Below are 14,407 nucleotides of genomic sequence, written 5' to 3'. Positions count from 1 at the left end.
TTTGTTGGGATGCTTCCTTTTTCTGGGTTACTGCACACCCTTAAAGATGGAAAAGTAATGAAGTTGCAAATTCTACTTTCCGTGAATATAAGGGTTAGAGTTTCTTGTGGTTGGTTAGGTTTTTCTCGTGTGTAGTGATTATTTTTGCATGATGGTTTGTAGTAAAGTGATTCTTCGGTTTTAGTAGTGAACAAAAATGGATGAAAGACACTGGACTCTTTACTAAGTTCTCCCAATTGATTTGTTCTACAATCCTGAATCGGGCTTTAATCGAGGCGTTATTAAAATTCTTTATAATTTTTACGATTAATTCTCGATTCCTGAGTTACAGAAAAAGTCGACAAATCCAAGTATAAAGTTGAACAAAGTTGTTTTCTGGGGGTTAAAACACCTATGAAACTTTGTTAACACTAAAATGCCAGTTTAGTTTTACTCTTGTAAATGTTTTTATGAAGTTGTCAAACACATTTTGAGAAAGAACACTTATGAGGTACAAAACGCTACTATCTCAGGACATAAGGGTTAGAGCGGTGGTTCCCAACCGATTTTGAGTCATGCCAACATAGGCATTTCTAAAATCGCAATGTCCCCTCCTGATATTAAAGTTTTATTATTCAAAATTTTACGTGGAATACAATGTATGACGTTATTTCATTACTATCATGTATCTTTTTTTCTCTTCAAATGCAAGTGAATGTGACGTCATTTACATAAAAATGTTTTTTTTTTTTTTTAATTAAGGCTCTAAAGTATAGTCAGCCAAAGGGTGCACGCTCTGCCTATGACCCACCAAAATATTGTCATTCCCCACCGGTGGGGTCTACTCCTACTACCCTTTGTGATAAAGGGTAGCAACTCTTAAAGTAAAAGACAACTTAATTCAATACTAGCTGTTGGTGGGGGCGCTTCGCAACCCCCCCCCCCCCCCGCGCGTAAGTCGTTACGCACCACATTAGTTACGCGCTATTGTAGTTGTGTCCCCTATGTCCCACCTGTGAATATAGATAGATATATATATATATATATATATATATATATATATATATATATATATATATATATATATATATATATATATATATATATATATATATGTTTTTAACTATGTAAAACTTGCGAATATACAACATTCTTCGCTGTCCCATTGTCTGTGCATATAAATAAATTGTCAGGTTTACCGACTCTTGAACATGCAATGTAATTGTCCATGGGAAAACAATCCGTATTCAGATCTATACCGTATTTTTTCTAATGATTGCCCTTGAGCTTTGTTGATGGTGATTGCTAATCGAATATTCCCTGTGTCCCCGTTTTCGTTTATATATCCCCCCTGTGCCCTTCCGGCGTCCCCGTTGTAGTTGTGTCCCTGTGTCCCGGTTCATTTATATTCCCTGTGTTCCGGTCGTCATTTGTGTCCCGGTGTCTCGGTCTGTAATTTCTCTTTGAATGTCCCGGTCGTCTTTTATATTCCCTGTGTCCCTGTCGTCATTTGTGTCCCGGTCTGTAATTTCTCTTTGAGTGTCCAGGTCGTCATTTATATTCCTTTTGTTCCGGTATCCCGGTCTGTAACGTCATAAAGTCTTCAATGGCTCTGGTGGTGCAGCCAGTTGAGGAAGTTTAACTTTTCCTGAGGCGCAACTCATTCCCATTGTTTCAACATTAAATTTCTAGACCTTGCAATAGGGACAAATTTTAGACATAGTCCCGATTTGAACACATCTACTCAAGCTATAATCATCGACTGGGCAGTACCTGAATGCCAGGCGATGATTTTGACGTTGCTCTTGTGATTCCTCGGCACGCTTTCTTTTGGCATTTTCTCTTTGAGCCCTAAGCCTGTTTTCACGTTGTTCTTGTGACTCCTCGGCACGCTTTCTTTGGTATTATCTCGTTGAGCCGCAAGCCTGTTTTCACGTTGTTCTTGTGATTCCTCGGCATGATTTTTTTCGGTAATTTCTCCTTTAGCCTTAAGCCTGTTTTCACGTTGTTCTTGTGATTCCTTGGCACGCTTTCTTTTGGTATTATCTCTTTGAGACGCGAGCCTGTTTTCACGTTGTTCTTGTGATTCCTCGGCACGATTTTTTTTTGGTAATTTCTCTTTGAGACGCAAGCCTGTTTCCACGTTGTTCTTGTGATTCCTCGGCACGCTTTCATTTCTTACTTTCTCTTTTAGCCGCAAGCCTTTTGGCATTAACTCTTTGAGCCGCTTTCTCGGCTGTTTCTTCTGCCATTGTAGGATTTATGCTAAAATTTATCTTTGAATTAACTCTTTGAGCAGCTTCCTCGGCTGTTTCTTCTGCCGTTGTAGGATTTATACTGAAATTTCTCTTTGAATCGCCCCCTTATATACTTATAATGACGTTATATACAAAGCCTTATATATTTATAATGACGTCATATGCGTGCAAGCAAAAAAAACATACAACTTATTTATATATATATGTATATATAGATGGGCTTAAATCTTGTGGAAAGCATGACGCTTGAAAAAAATCGATGCTCGAATTTATCGATTTAGTGCATTATCGTGTTTTCGATTTATGGGCTCGGTTGCCCAACGAAATGGAATCGTCAGGGGGAAGGGGTTCCATGGGAGTGAATTTTCATATTGAAATGAATTTAATTTCCACATAGTGTTCCGAATCAAAATATATCAATTAGGTAATTTATTAAAATACAGGGTAAAGAATAGCTTTATTCAACCTGGGATTAGCTCTGTTGTGGAAAGCATGACGTTCGAAAAAAGTCGGTATTTGCCAAAGACTTTTAAATTTAAAAATACGATCAGTATTAATACGCGGGGAGGAAGTTTCCATGGGTAAATGTGGGAGGGGTGAATTTTTCTTAATTCCCTTTTTTTAGATCGCAGAAACGCTCGAAGCATGAGGAGAATTTTGAGGAGGTGGGGGATTTTCTATATTAAAATGCATTTGATTTATATATCTTTTGCTGACTCTTGGCATATGTAATAAAAATAAATTAATGAGGTAATTTATATAAATTTATGGCGAATTAAAACTTGATTAATTTTGTGTTTAACTCTATTGTGGAAAGCACAATGAGGGTTCTGGGAAGGATTTTCCGCGTGTAAGGGGTGGGAATTTTCACGGGGAGCCTTTTCAAACGTATTCAGATTTGAAAATACAGTCGTTGTTAATGCGCGAAGAGGAACTTTCCCGGAAGAGGGAGTTGCTCGCAGGGGAGAATTTCTCTTTTTTTGGGTGGAAGGTCCTTGAATTTCCTTTCTTTTGAGATCGCAGCAACGTGAGGCGGATAAGGTAGTAAATGTATAAATGAAAAAAGGCGGTGAATGGAGGAAAACAATTTAAAAAGTTCAAATCATGTTTAGCCCAGCCCATCTTGTGATCCTAGTTTTCACGGCTAGAGACTAAAAAGTCCCTAGCCTTCTCTAAGACAAATTTTTTTCTTATTTAAGATTCGAACCTAAGTTACCACGGCCACAGGAAAATGTTCATACCGCGGTGCAGTCAACTTTTGTAAATAGAGGAAAACAATTTAAGCCCAGCCCATCTTGTGCTCCTCTTTTTCACGGCTAGAGACAAAAAAGTCTCTTGCTTTCTCTAAGACAAATTTTTATTATTTAAGATTCGAACCTAAGTTACCACGGCCACAGGCAAATGTTCATACCGCGGTGCTGTCAACTTTTGTATAACTGTCAACTTTTGTCATACTTTTGGCGGTATTCAATCACCCGCTTATGTTGTTTTATTGCTACAAGTACCAGAGGAGTGAATTTTTAGCACGGAGGACAGATAAAATTTGAAAGTAGCTGACCATTCAGAATTAGTCGAACAATGGCTCACAAGTAAAAAAAGCTAATGTGACAAAAATAAAATTCGGTGAATTAGGTAAAACGATCTGAAATAACATTAATAAAACGAATATTAAAAAACCCACTTAAATGCTTGATTTAAAATATTGCAGAGATACCTCTTTTAATTCCGTCTTCACTGGAAAAAAAGAACAGTTTGTTCAGCAAATTCTTGGCTTGGTATTATTGGTGTTTCAGAATAGATGGACGGACAATACCTGGTCTTTATCTTTTTCAGTGAAATTTCCACCGAAAACTCCTATTCAAGAGCATTTGACTTGATTCTCATACACATTACCTAGTAAGGTTTGGCTCAATGCCATTACTTCCTACCCGCTAGATGAGTGCCGTTACTAGTTGTTGAGAATGTTACTAGTTACTAGTATCTAGTTACAAGTATCTCTTTCATTGAAATGTCCACCGAAAAGTCCTATTCAAGAGCATTTGACTTGATACACATCCATAGTATCTAGTAACATTTGGCTCAATCCCATTACTTCCTACCCGCTAGATGAGTGCCGTTGCTAGTTGACGACAATGTTACTAGTTTCTAGTTAAAAGTATCTCTTTTATTGAAATTTCCACCGAAAACTCCTATTCGAGAGCATTTAACTTGATTCATAGCAATTGCTCGGCTAGATTTTATTGGTGTTTCAATAGATAAACGGACAAAACCTGGTCTTATTCACCGAAAACTCCTATTTATTGAAATTCATTTATTGAAATGAATTTTCAATATTATTTAAGTTTCAATATACTCCTGTTTATTGGAATTTCCACCGAAAAGTCCTATTCAAGAGCATTTGACTTGATTCTCATACACGAAAATGATTCCGATTCTAAAGAGAGTTGTAGTGACAAAGGCTTACAAAAGTAATTGCGCTTCAGAAGATTAAAGGCTGGACTTATGCGCTGAAATATCTGATATAACAGAGTTAGCTTCTGAAGCTTAAAGCGCAAAAACTATTACAAAAGACACGTGTCTCTTGATGGAAAAATACTTAAGTATCGTATACTCAGAAAAAATGAAATAAAAGGGGAAGAGAACCGTAGTAGTGGAAATGATTCAGTGTATTTTTTCACATTCAGTAAATGTGGCCATAATAATTTGCCACATTCAGTAAATGTGGCTATAGTTTGCCACACATATGAGTTTCTCCCACGTCATTCATGGACACTATTTCTCATAAGACACTAGTTGTCAGAATTCACCAGCCAATAATATACTGAACTAAGGACGTACGTTGGGGGGGGGGGGGCTTAAGGTTTTTCTCAGAAATGAAGTTTGATAGCATTGAGTTTTTTTTTGTGTTAGTAGTAACTTGTACCTTCTACGTAAGGCCTTAAAAAGGTTACAGTAGAGGAATTCCTTACAAAGCTTTTCCATTCCTTTGATCAATTCAGCTTCGCGTCCGATAAGCCTTGATAGTTCTGTAAAACGCTGGGAATGCTAACGGAACGCCTGGAGTTAGTCAGCCTTTCCTATTCATCCTGTCTTGTTGTGCTGTGGCTATAATATATGCTATACTATAATATACTTATGCTGGCATATCTTTGAATTCAAATTTATCACTCATACCGTTATATCTCTAGGTCACTGCTCTCGAAGCATAATCACAACAATTTTTTTGTAATTCTTAATTATTTTTATTTCTGTTTTAGCTATTGTCTGTAGGTGGTTATTTGTCGTCTTTTTCTCACACCTCATTGGTAAGAACAAATAAGATAGGATTTTAATCTCCTTTAACTTTCCATATGAGTGTAAGATCCTTCAGAATGTTATTCCTTTACGCTCAGCGTTTTCTATAAAGCAGCTTTCACATTACGAGGCTAATGTAAAAATCCACACAACCAACATGGTAAACTACAATCATCAAAATTATCATAAGCAAAATATTCAAAAATTAAAAATGTGGAACGAGATTTGAGCTCTGATCAAGAATGAAAGGCTTTCTAAAAAAATTAATGAATTCACTTTCAAAATTAATTAATTGATCATCCGAAAGTCCGATTATGTTACAACTATGTTAACTTGTTCACAGCGTTGCATAAACTCGGTATAAACTACAAAATAACTTGCATAAACTACAAAAAACTACATAAACCACAAAATAATTGCATAAACTACAAAAAAACTACATAAAGTACAAAATAATTGCATAAACTACAAAAAACTTGCTTCGTGATATTACATAACGCAAAGTCTTAAATTATGCTAGTGTGAAGGGACCCATCCGGATGCTTAACCCTATTTATGATAATGACCCTGCACCCAACAGGGCTGATCATTGCATGTGTGTAAATCTACCCTTTGTTACAGCCTCTGTGTCTACTCGATGAAGAGACGACAAAAATCCGTTCTCTTCTTGGGTTTACCCCTGATCGGCGAGATAGACCACGGTCACCAAGAATTCTCCAAGAAATAGACTCAGCAAACGTATTTGAATCACAGCTTATCGCATATGAAGCAAAGATTGATAAGCTGGCCGGAAGTATAGCGTAAGTATACACCTATTCGTATAGACAATTACGCTATAAGATATGAACATTCTTGTTCACACCTTTGTCTGGTCCTTTTCGCATAGGATTATAAACTAAACGATAAGACTTTAGTGGTAATTAGGATCAGCCGAAGATTTCTTTTTTTTGGGGGGGGGATCAGTATCGGTCAAGGAGAGCATTTTTTATGTTGTTGTTGTTTTTTTAAGGAGGGGGTATTTCGGAAAATCGTTTTTCGGCTATTTAACTAACAGAAATCCATGATTGCCGGCTTGGTAGTTAATTAGTTATATCATATAATTTTCCTGGTTTTTGATTTTGACTGACAATGTTAATAAATGAAGAAGTAATTTTATTTTTATAGTGCTATCCTGTTTTTTTTCTGTCGCCGATTTCAGTTTATTCTGAAAAAATAGTAAGGGTAAAACCTCTTTTTTTTTTGGGAAACGAGTGGACCTCTCGCCGGATTTATGAATAGAACAGTAAGTTTTGGAAAGAGGTTCGTGAATCTTGTCTGGGGCCTAAAAGGATGGTGTTTGTTTTTCCTTGGGCTAGAGCCAGTGCCGAAGGAAAGTTTTATAGTTTATGATTGAAAATCTAAAATTGCTCTGCTGAGCTTTCTTTTTTTAGCGGTGTTTCTGCTTTCTAAAGGAAAGTTCTATTTAAGCAGAAAGGTCTGAATTTCTATTCAAGTTATATTAAGATTTAAAATATCTTAAGATATGTCATGGCTCTGTCGTCGATTTCAGGTCATTGTGAAAAGTATCAAGGGTTTAACCTCTGCAATTTTTGCGGAAAGTGTGGACCTGTGGCCGAATTTATGAATAGAAGAATAAATCTGGGAAAGCTATATGTAATTATTGCTTGGGAGAGAAAAAGACGGTTACCACTTGTCTTAAGGCTTGAACCAACAGTGCTTGAGAGGGCTTGTAGTCTATATTAGAAAGAAAGCCGTTCCGCTAAGCTTTCGTTTTTTGGAGTGTTATTTCTACTTTCTAATGGAAACTTCTGTTCAAGCAAGCTAGAAAACAGACGGCAGCTTCAATTTAACCCAGAATAAAATTTAAAAATGGTAAAAAAAAAAAAAAAATTGCATTTCTTAAAAGGAGCTTATTTTCACGGATCTGGAAGTACTGCCATCTATTTTCACAAGGCTTTTTCGGGGTTTTGTTGAGTTTTCAACTTTTGGGATTGAGGTGGGGGATCGGTATTACATATAGCTTTGAAATTTTTATAGTTTTCTCATTGCTAACGAAATTGGAGGGTTTTCCTTTGCGCTTTTATTAGTTGAGATATTAGAAAGTTGTCCCTGGGCAAGAAAGTCAATTTTTTAACTAAGAGAGGCACGATTTTCCTTTTAGTGATGATCAACACTCCTGGAAGAGCTGAAACATTTAAATTACTATAATGTCTAATTAGGTCTTTAGTCGTTCAGTCACGCATGATGCAAGTATTTCTTACAATCAGAGTCAGCTGGTTTCCGATCACCATTGGGAGTATACCTTTGTTTTTTACGGTTGAAGCCTGGAGGCAAGTGAGTATTGCAAAGAGTTTAAGGAAATTAGCTTTCATTACAGGGTGACCAATTTTATAAGGAGTTTAGTAAGACCTGTATCACGGCTGAGGGATCCAGTTGAAATTTCAAATCGAATACGGGTACTATTGAAATTTACAATAGGGATATTTTATTCGCAGTTTAGCAAGACTTGTATCACGGCTTAGGGATCAATTTGAAATTTCAACTCAAACGGGGTACTATTGAAATTTTCAATAGGGATATTTTATACGCAGTTTAGCAAGACCTATATCACGGTTGAGAGATCGAGTTGAAATTTCAACTCGAATACGGGTACTATTGAAACTAAACTTTCAATAGGGATATTTTATACGCAGTTAAGCAAAACCTGTATAACGATTGAGGGATCGAGTTGAAATTTCAACCCGAATACGGGTACTCTGGCACGTACTCAGGGGTGCCTTCGGGTTTCGTTAATCTGTATTTTCTGATATACGTGCTTTTTGCATTACTAAATAAAAAGTGCTACTTTATATCTGCTGTTTCGAAGGTTTTGGCCCCCTCCCCGAAAAATTCCTGCGTAAGTGCCTGCGGTACTATTGAAATTTTCAGTAGAGATATTTTATAGGTAGCTTTGTAAGACCTGTATCAAGGCTGAAGGATGGAGTTGAAATTTCAACTCGAATATGGGTACTATTGAAACTTTCAATAGGGATATTTGTACGCAGTTTAGCCAGACCTGTACCACGGCTAAAGGATCGAATTGAAATCTCAACTCGAATACGGGTACTATTGTAATTTTCAATAGGGATATTTATGATTTTGTGTTAGGGGAAAAATGGCAAAATGTTTTCTTCTTTGGTCCGCAGAATACGCTGCAATATGGCTACTTATAACTTTGTTTTTTTTTGGGGGGGGGGGAAGATGGCAAAATGTTTTCTTCTTTGGTCCTCATAAAAGAGCGGCTACTATAATAGGGCTACTTATAAGATTGTGTTTGGCGAGAAAAAGGCAAAATATTTACCTTTGGCCCTCACATTAAGATGCGCTGCAATAGACCTGCTTATAAGTTTGTTTTTGGGGAAAAAGGGCAAAATATTTTCTTCTTTGGTCGTCAAAAAAGAACACACGTTACGTTTTTTCCTTTTTTTTATATTTTTCGTCTGACACGCTCTTTGCTAGTTTATATATAAAGAAAAGAATAGTGTTTTTTATTTATTAATTTATTTAATTTCATTTTAGGTCGTTAGATTTAAACGACGCTCCTGCGAAGGTGATTGCCACGCCCGTTCGTAGAAGCGCTCGAAAGCGAAGTAGAGCCAGGTGGTCGAACCACGGAGCAATTCCATTTGAATTCGATGCAGATGTTTTAGATTCAATGTACAAAGAAAACATTAATATTGAAATTCGACCAAACAAAGCTCTGTTTCAAAACGACTCCGAAGTCTGAACCATATATCTTTGTGTTCATAATTAGTGTTTACGTGAAAGTAATCGGTGCCGCTATTCGTACGCTACAGTTGTCCACAATCATAAGACATCAGTAATAAATGTAATATTGACAAGTATTATTATTATGTATATTTATGAATATTATCAGTATTTTTATGCATAAATATTACCAATGCTTGTGATTTTTATAAATATTGTCAACAAGGCCGTTTCCAGAGGGGTTAGGGGGTTTGAACCTTTCCCCTCAAAGTTTTGTTCGACATGTAAAATCGTTAACAATTTTTTGACGTGTTTTGTGTACACCCTCTCCGCCCTCCCCATAAAAATCCTGCATACAGCCTTGACTGTTGATTTCAACAATATTAAAACAAAGATTAAACACAATCTAATCTTTCAACAGCAAAATCCCGTCAGGTTAAAATCGTATGACTGTAGTTAAGCTGATACTTTCAACATATCTCGTTGCAAATCATTAAACATTGTTTTTGAACCCACCCTTGTCATTATTGGTTAAAACTCGTAAAGTTGAAACTGAACCGGGACTGGGACTTAATTAATTCAGCGCAAAACTAAAATCAGCTTTTCTTAGAAGTGAAAGCAATGAGGTGTACAGTTTGCCTATTTTTTATTTAAGCAGTAAATTGTTATGAGCCCTAAATAGTTTTATGCTATTTCTTCTGAAAATTTTGGTGGTAATGTCTTTTGATTTTAGACAATCAATACGAGCCTTTGGTGCTATTTTCCTATTTAATGGGGAAAGTCAACAGGAAATTTAAACTTATTGTACAGTGATATCCACAGTTAGGTTAAGAGCTGGAATTTTGAACTTTTTCTTATTAAATAATCGCACTGTCGATTTTTTCTTTCAAGAAATAAACTATTTTAGAGTTTTACATTTCTTGCATTTTAGATATGTGTAATTGAATTGTAGTCTATCGTAATATGTTTTTTGAAATATTTAGCATAGACTGTCATCTTCAGCAAAATTTATTAAAGCTATTCCAAGGATTCGTGACGTCATTAACCTGAAAAATGTTGAAAAAAAAAATCGACTATAGAATAAGCATTCTAATGAAAATTCAACTATTAAACGAGTCAAACCTGTGACCCCCGGATCACTAGACTAACGCGTCTCCTTCGCTGAGCAACCATATGAATAAAAACAAATGTTAATAATTACATAGATGTATCGTTGCACGAAAAATATCCGGAAGATTAGAAAGGCCTTGGGGAAGGGGTGATATACCTAAAATCCTTGCAGGAATGTACTCAACAACTTCTAAAAGTTTCTTGGTGATCGGATAAATGGTGTAGTAATGTGCGCAGGACATGTGATTCATATAGAAGTGGAAAACACGCCACCTTCGGTCTCGAAGGAGCCGTACTGTATAAACACTTCTCCGTCAGGCCTTGACGAAATTTTCATTGCCATCAGAAATCTCGAACGTTGCAAGTCTCCTGGTAAAGACTATTCCACGTGAGATTGACCAAGCCTCCCCCCGCCTAATTTCAAACCAGCTACTGCTGCTCTTTGCAGAAATATAGAAAACCAAAAATTTACCAAAGAAGTGGAAAATTTCAGTCTTTCTCCCCTTTTACAAGAAAGGCGAAAACATAGTGTGTTAATTATATAAGTATATTTTCCATTGAAATTGCTGCCAAATTATTTGCCGCTATTCTACTACATATATTTGAAACAGGGAGAGACAGACGAGAATGGGGAAACCAGTCCGGATTCCGGTCTGGTAGAGGATGCTCGGGTCAGATTTTGTCCTCAGCTTGATCATGCTAGAATGCGAAAGGTAGAGCCAGTTCCTCATCGACATATTCATAGACTATGTTGCCGCCTTCAATGCAGTTGAACGATAAACCTTGCAGAACATTCTCATTGAAGATTCGTCTCAGAAGCTTATAACGAAGGATGTGTATCCCGACCTTGAGTCTATGGGGAAGAATAGTCATTGCCCAATACGGAATAGGGTGTGAAAAAGGGCTGTATTTTTTCGCCAATCCTCTTTAACTACTTATCGATTGGATTTTCGATCATGCCCTACTGAGTCAACTAGACACACCAGGATTGCGCAGACGACATAATGCTTCTTGCGCCGCACCCGAACTCAGGCTAGAAATGCTTGACGAAGTAGCACATTTCTCAACCTACTTCGGCTTACGAATAAACACGAAGAAAAAAAAGTTCTTGATTTTAACATCACAAAAGATTACCATCGAACTCTTAATGGTACTGCATTTTAAATGGTTGACAGTTTTGTTCATCTGGGATCCGAGATGGATTCTGAAAGAAGGACGTGATCAAGATGTCAACTAGCTCAGCTTCGCAAACATTTCTTGGGCCGTCTCGAAATTAGCTTGCGAGCGAAGATAAGCATGTATAAGTCGACAGTGAGGGCAGTCCTGCTCTATTTTATTCAATCTTGGTCCATCAAAGCAGCTCAGGGACGTGCTCTAGAGGTTTTTGACCATCATTGGCTACGTTCAATTTTACGCTTCCGGATACCAGATCAGCCTTCGAACGATGATATCCGCCGACATTGTTTCACAAAATTGCAAGCATCATCAAGCCAAGCCCCCGTTGGCTTGGACACGTTTTGCGTTCTCCCGACGAATGCATCATTAAATAAATAATTCTTGTTGAGCCCTTATCAACATGGTGTAGAAGAAAAGGAGGGCAATTAAAGAAAATGATAGTCACTCGCTAAGCAAGATCTGGGGCCTGTGGGAGGTTTCCATAGATTTGGCCACAAATGGCGCAAGCGATGGCAACATTTTGCTGAAGAATTGGCACAAGACCGGCCATAATGGGATACCCTTATTGAGAAGCAGGAGTGGATCTAGAGCAAAATCTTGGGGAGGGGGCAATGTGACGAGGGTGCCAATGAGCAAAATCTTGGGGGTGGGCCCAATGTGGCAAAGGTGCCAATTATTGACATAAGTGACGAATTTGTTCTAAAAAAGGAGTGAAAAAGGTAGCGAAAAACAGTGAAAGAGGGTGCCATGGTCCCTCCTGGGTCCGCCAGTGTTGAGAAGCTTTGTTCGGATCCCAGGCGAGGGGAAAACGCCTATTCCTGCTCTATGTACAAGTAAGTATACAGACATTACTTCGTTTTCATTTATATAGATTATATATTAATGCGTGAATTAAATATTGAATGTTTGACTATTCAATAATTTAAAATTATTCAGTTTTATTTAAGTTATAATTGTAATTTATTACGTTCTACAATTTGAAGTAATAATGATAAGAACGGCGTAAGCAACAAAATTGGAATTAATTTTCTTCGAGATTTTTACTTTTCTATGAAAACTCTTGGATTACCGTGCTAAATGTTAAGGATATTCTGTCTAGGCCACAACAAAAATTAGGCCAAATATGTTATTCGTGAAAACACCCCAAATACGAATATCGGATAAATATACCATATATCTTGATAAATATTCTTTCACAGAGGAAAAGATTTAAAAAGTGTTCCAGTAACAAACTTCATCAATCAACCCATAAAATTGCTAATTAGAAAAGTTTGAATCTTTTCAGAAATGGTGAACTGGATGAAGCTAATAGACTGAGAAAAGCAATTAAAAGGAAAATACGTAAGTCTGTTCGATCCTAGTACAAAAACAAGGTCAACTACTTGTTTACTAATAAACAAAAAAAAAATGGTATTCCGTGGTTAAAAAGTTGTGTAACAGTAGTCTGGTTCAGCTTAATTTCAACCTACCTCAATTTCCTTAAGTTGTTGCTAATAACAGGTTCCTCGCTTTCATTGTCCAGAGCCTTCCGGTATTGTCTTATCAATTACCAACCCGATGATCCCTCACCTTCTTTTCCCTCTATCTCTCCATCTAAGATCGAGAGAAGAATTGAGAAACTAAGAAAAAAAGGCTTTTCAATTTAGATTTCTGAGTCTGATTCTACAAATATAGAAACAGGGTTTTATAACCCTGTCAAATAGAAAGGCGGAAAGCCAGGTTTTGAAGGTGTTAGTCCTATTTCTCTCACTCCTATATTCTCAAAACTATATGAAGGATTCCTTGAAGATTGGCTAAACGAAAAAATCCTATCTCTATGACCCGAGCCAATTCGGGAACTTCAAAATCTCTTCTACCTCCCGTTATATTTGAGAAACTTGTCACTGAATTCAATATTAATACATCCCTGGTGAAGTGGGTTGCCACCTTTTCATCAAATAGATCACAGACAGTCAAATATCATAATCATTTTTCGAGGCCCTCCCTGTACACAATGAAGCGCCCCAAGACATGGGGAAAGGGGGCAGCTGCTCCCTCTCATTTAACTTCATGTTTACACTACATATTAACGAGAAATTTGCGTATGTTGAAATTTTTCTGTTGGATGTTCACTGGTAGATGGTTGAAAAGGCTGAAAATAAACAGATATTTCCAAATATCGTTCCTGATTCCGAGATTTAAGGTTCTCTACTCAATGATTTTTGGTCCGATATATAGATAGGAGATTGGCCCACGATCGGCAGGTTTTGACTTTTTCAATTATCCAGGAATTAATTCAAGTGACAAGAAGTTGTCAAATATGCCAAAGCAAAGGTAACTCATTCAATACCATTCTTGAAAAAGACAATTAGAAATATCCCACCAATTTTCCATCTGAATGCCTATCCATGTGGTCAAAAGTGCCGACCCTGAGCCACCCTGGTACTGGTTAGGCCGTCTGTGGCTTACCTTCGGCCACCTGAAAAAGAAACAGAAAAGTGGCCAGGGAAACATTAAAATTTGTTTTTCGGCTATAAAAATTATGAAAGAATATGGTCAGTATAAAAAACTACAAAATCAATTTCAATTTCAGTAAGGCTTAAAACAAATAAAGAATAATAATTTCAAATTATAAATTGACTGATCAGCACCAGAAGTAAGCCGTTCCGCTAATCTTGATGTTCCAACTGTTAGTGGTTGCAGTTTCATTTCAACTTCTGTCTCTAAGACACTGTTAGTCTCTTCAATTAGTGCAAAGTCTCTTACTCCAGTCTCCTTCAGAAAGTGGATCTTAAGTACTTCAACTGCTACTTTTTGGATAATGATAATAAGGTGAATAAGATTCCCTTTCTGGCTCTTCAGCT

At 36.9% G+C, this 14,407-nt stretch overlaps 1 protein-coding gene across 1 annotated transcript in view; it reads left to right on the top strand.

Annotated features, from left to right (window-relative positions):
- Window positions 1–10,192, top strand: part of LOC136035654 (uncharacterized) — a 79,775-nt gene extending 69,583 nt beyond the window's left edge. The window contains exons 11-12 of the mRNA XM_065717564.1: window positions 6,153–6,331; window positions 9,090–10,192. Of these exons, the coding sequence (XP_065573636.1) occupies window positions 6,153–6,331; window positions 9,090–9,297 (387 nt within the window). The 3' untranslated portion in view covers window positions 9,298–10,192. The remainder of the gene's footprint in view (window positions 1–6,152; window positions 6,332–9,089) is intronic.
- The last annotated feature ends 4,215 nt before the right edge of the window (window positions 10,193–14,407 follow it).

Source organism: Artemia franciscana, chromosome 2 (assembly GCF_032884065.1).
Source record: "Artemia franciscana chromosome 2, ASM3288406v1, whole genome shotgun sequence".
Classification (NCBI taxonomy): domain Eukaryota; kingdom Metazoa; phylum Arthropoda; class Branchiopoda; order Anostraca; family Artemiidae; genus Artemia; species Artemia franciscana.
This window is presented reverse-complemented; position numbering and strand designations above follow the sequence as displayed.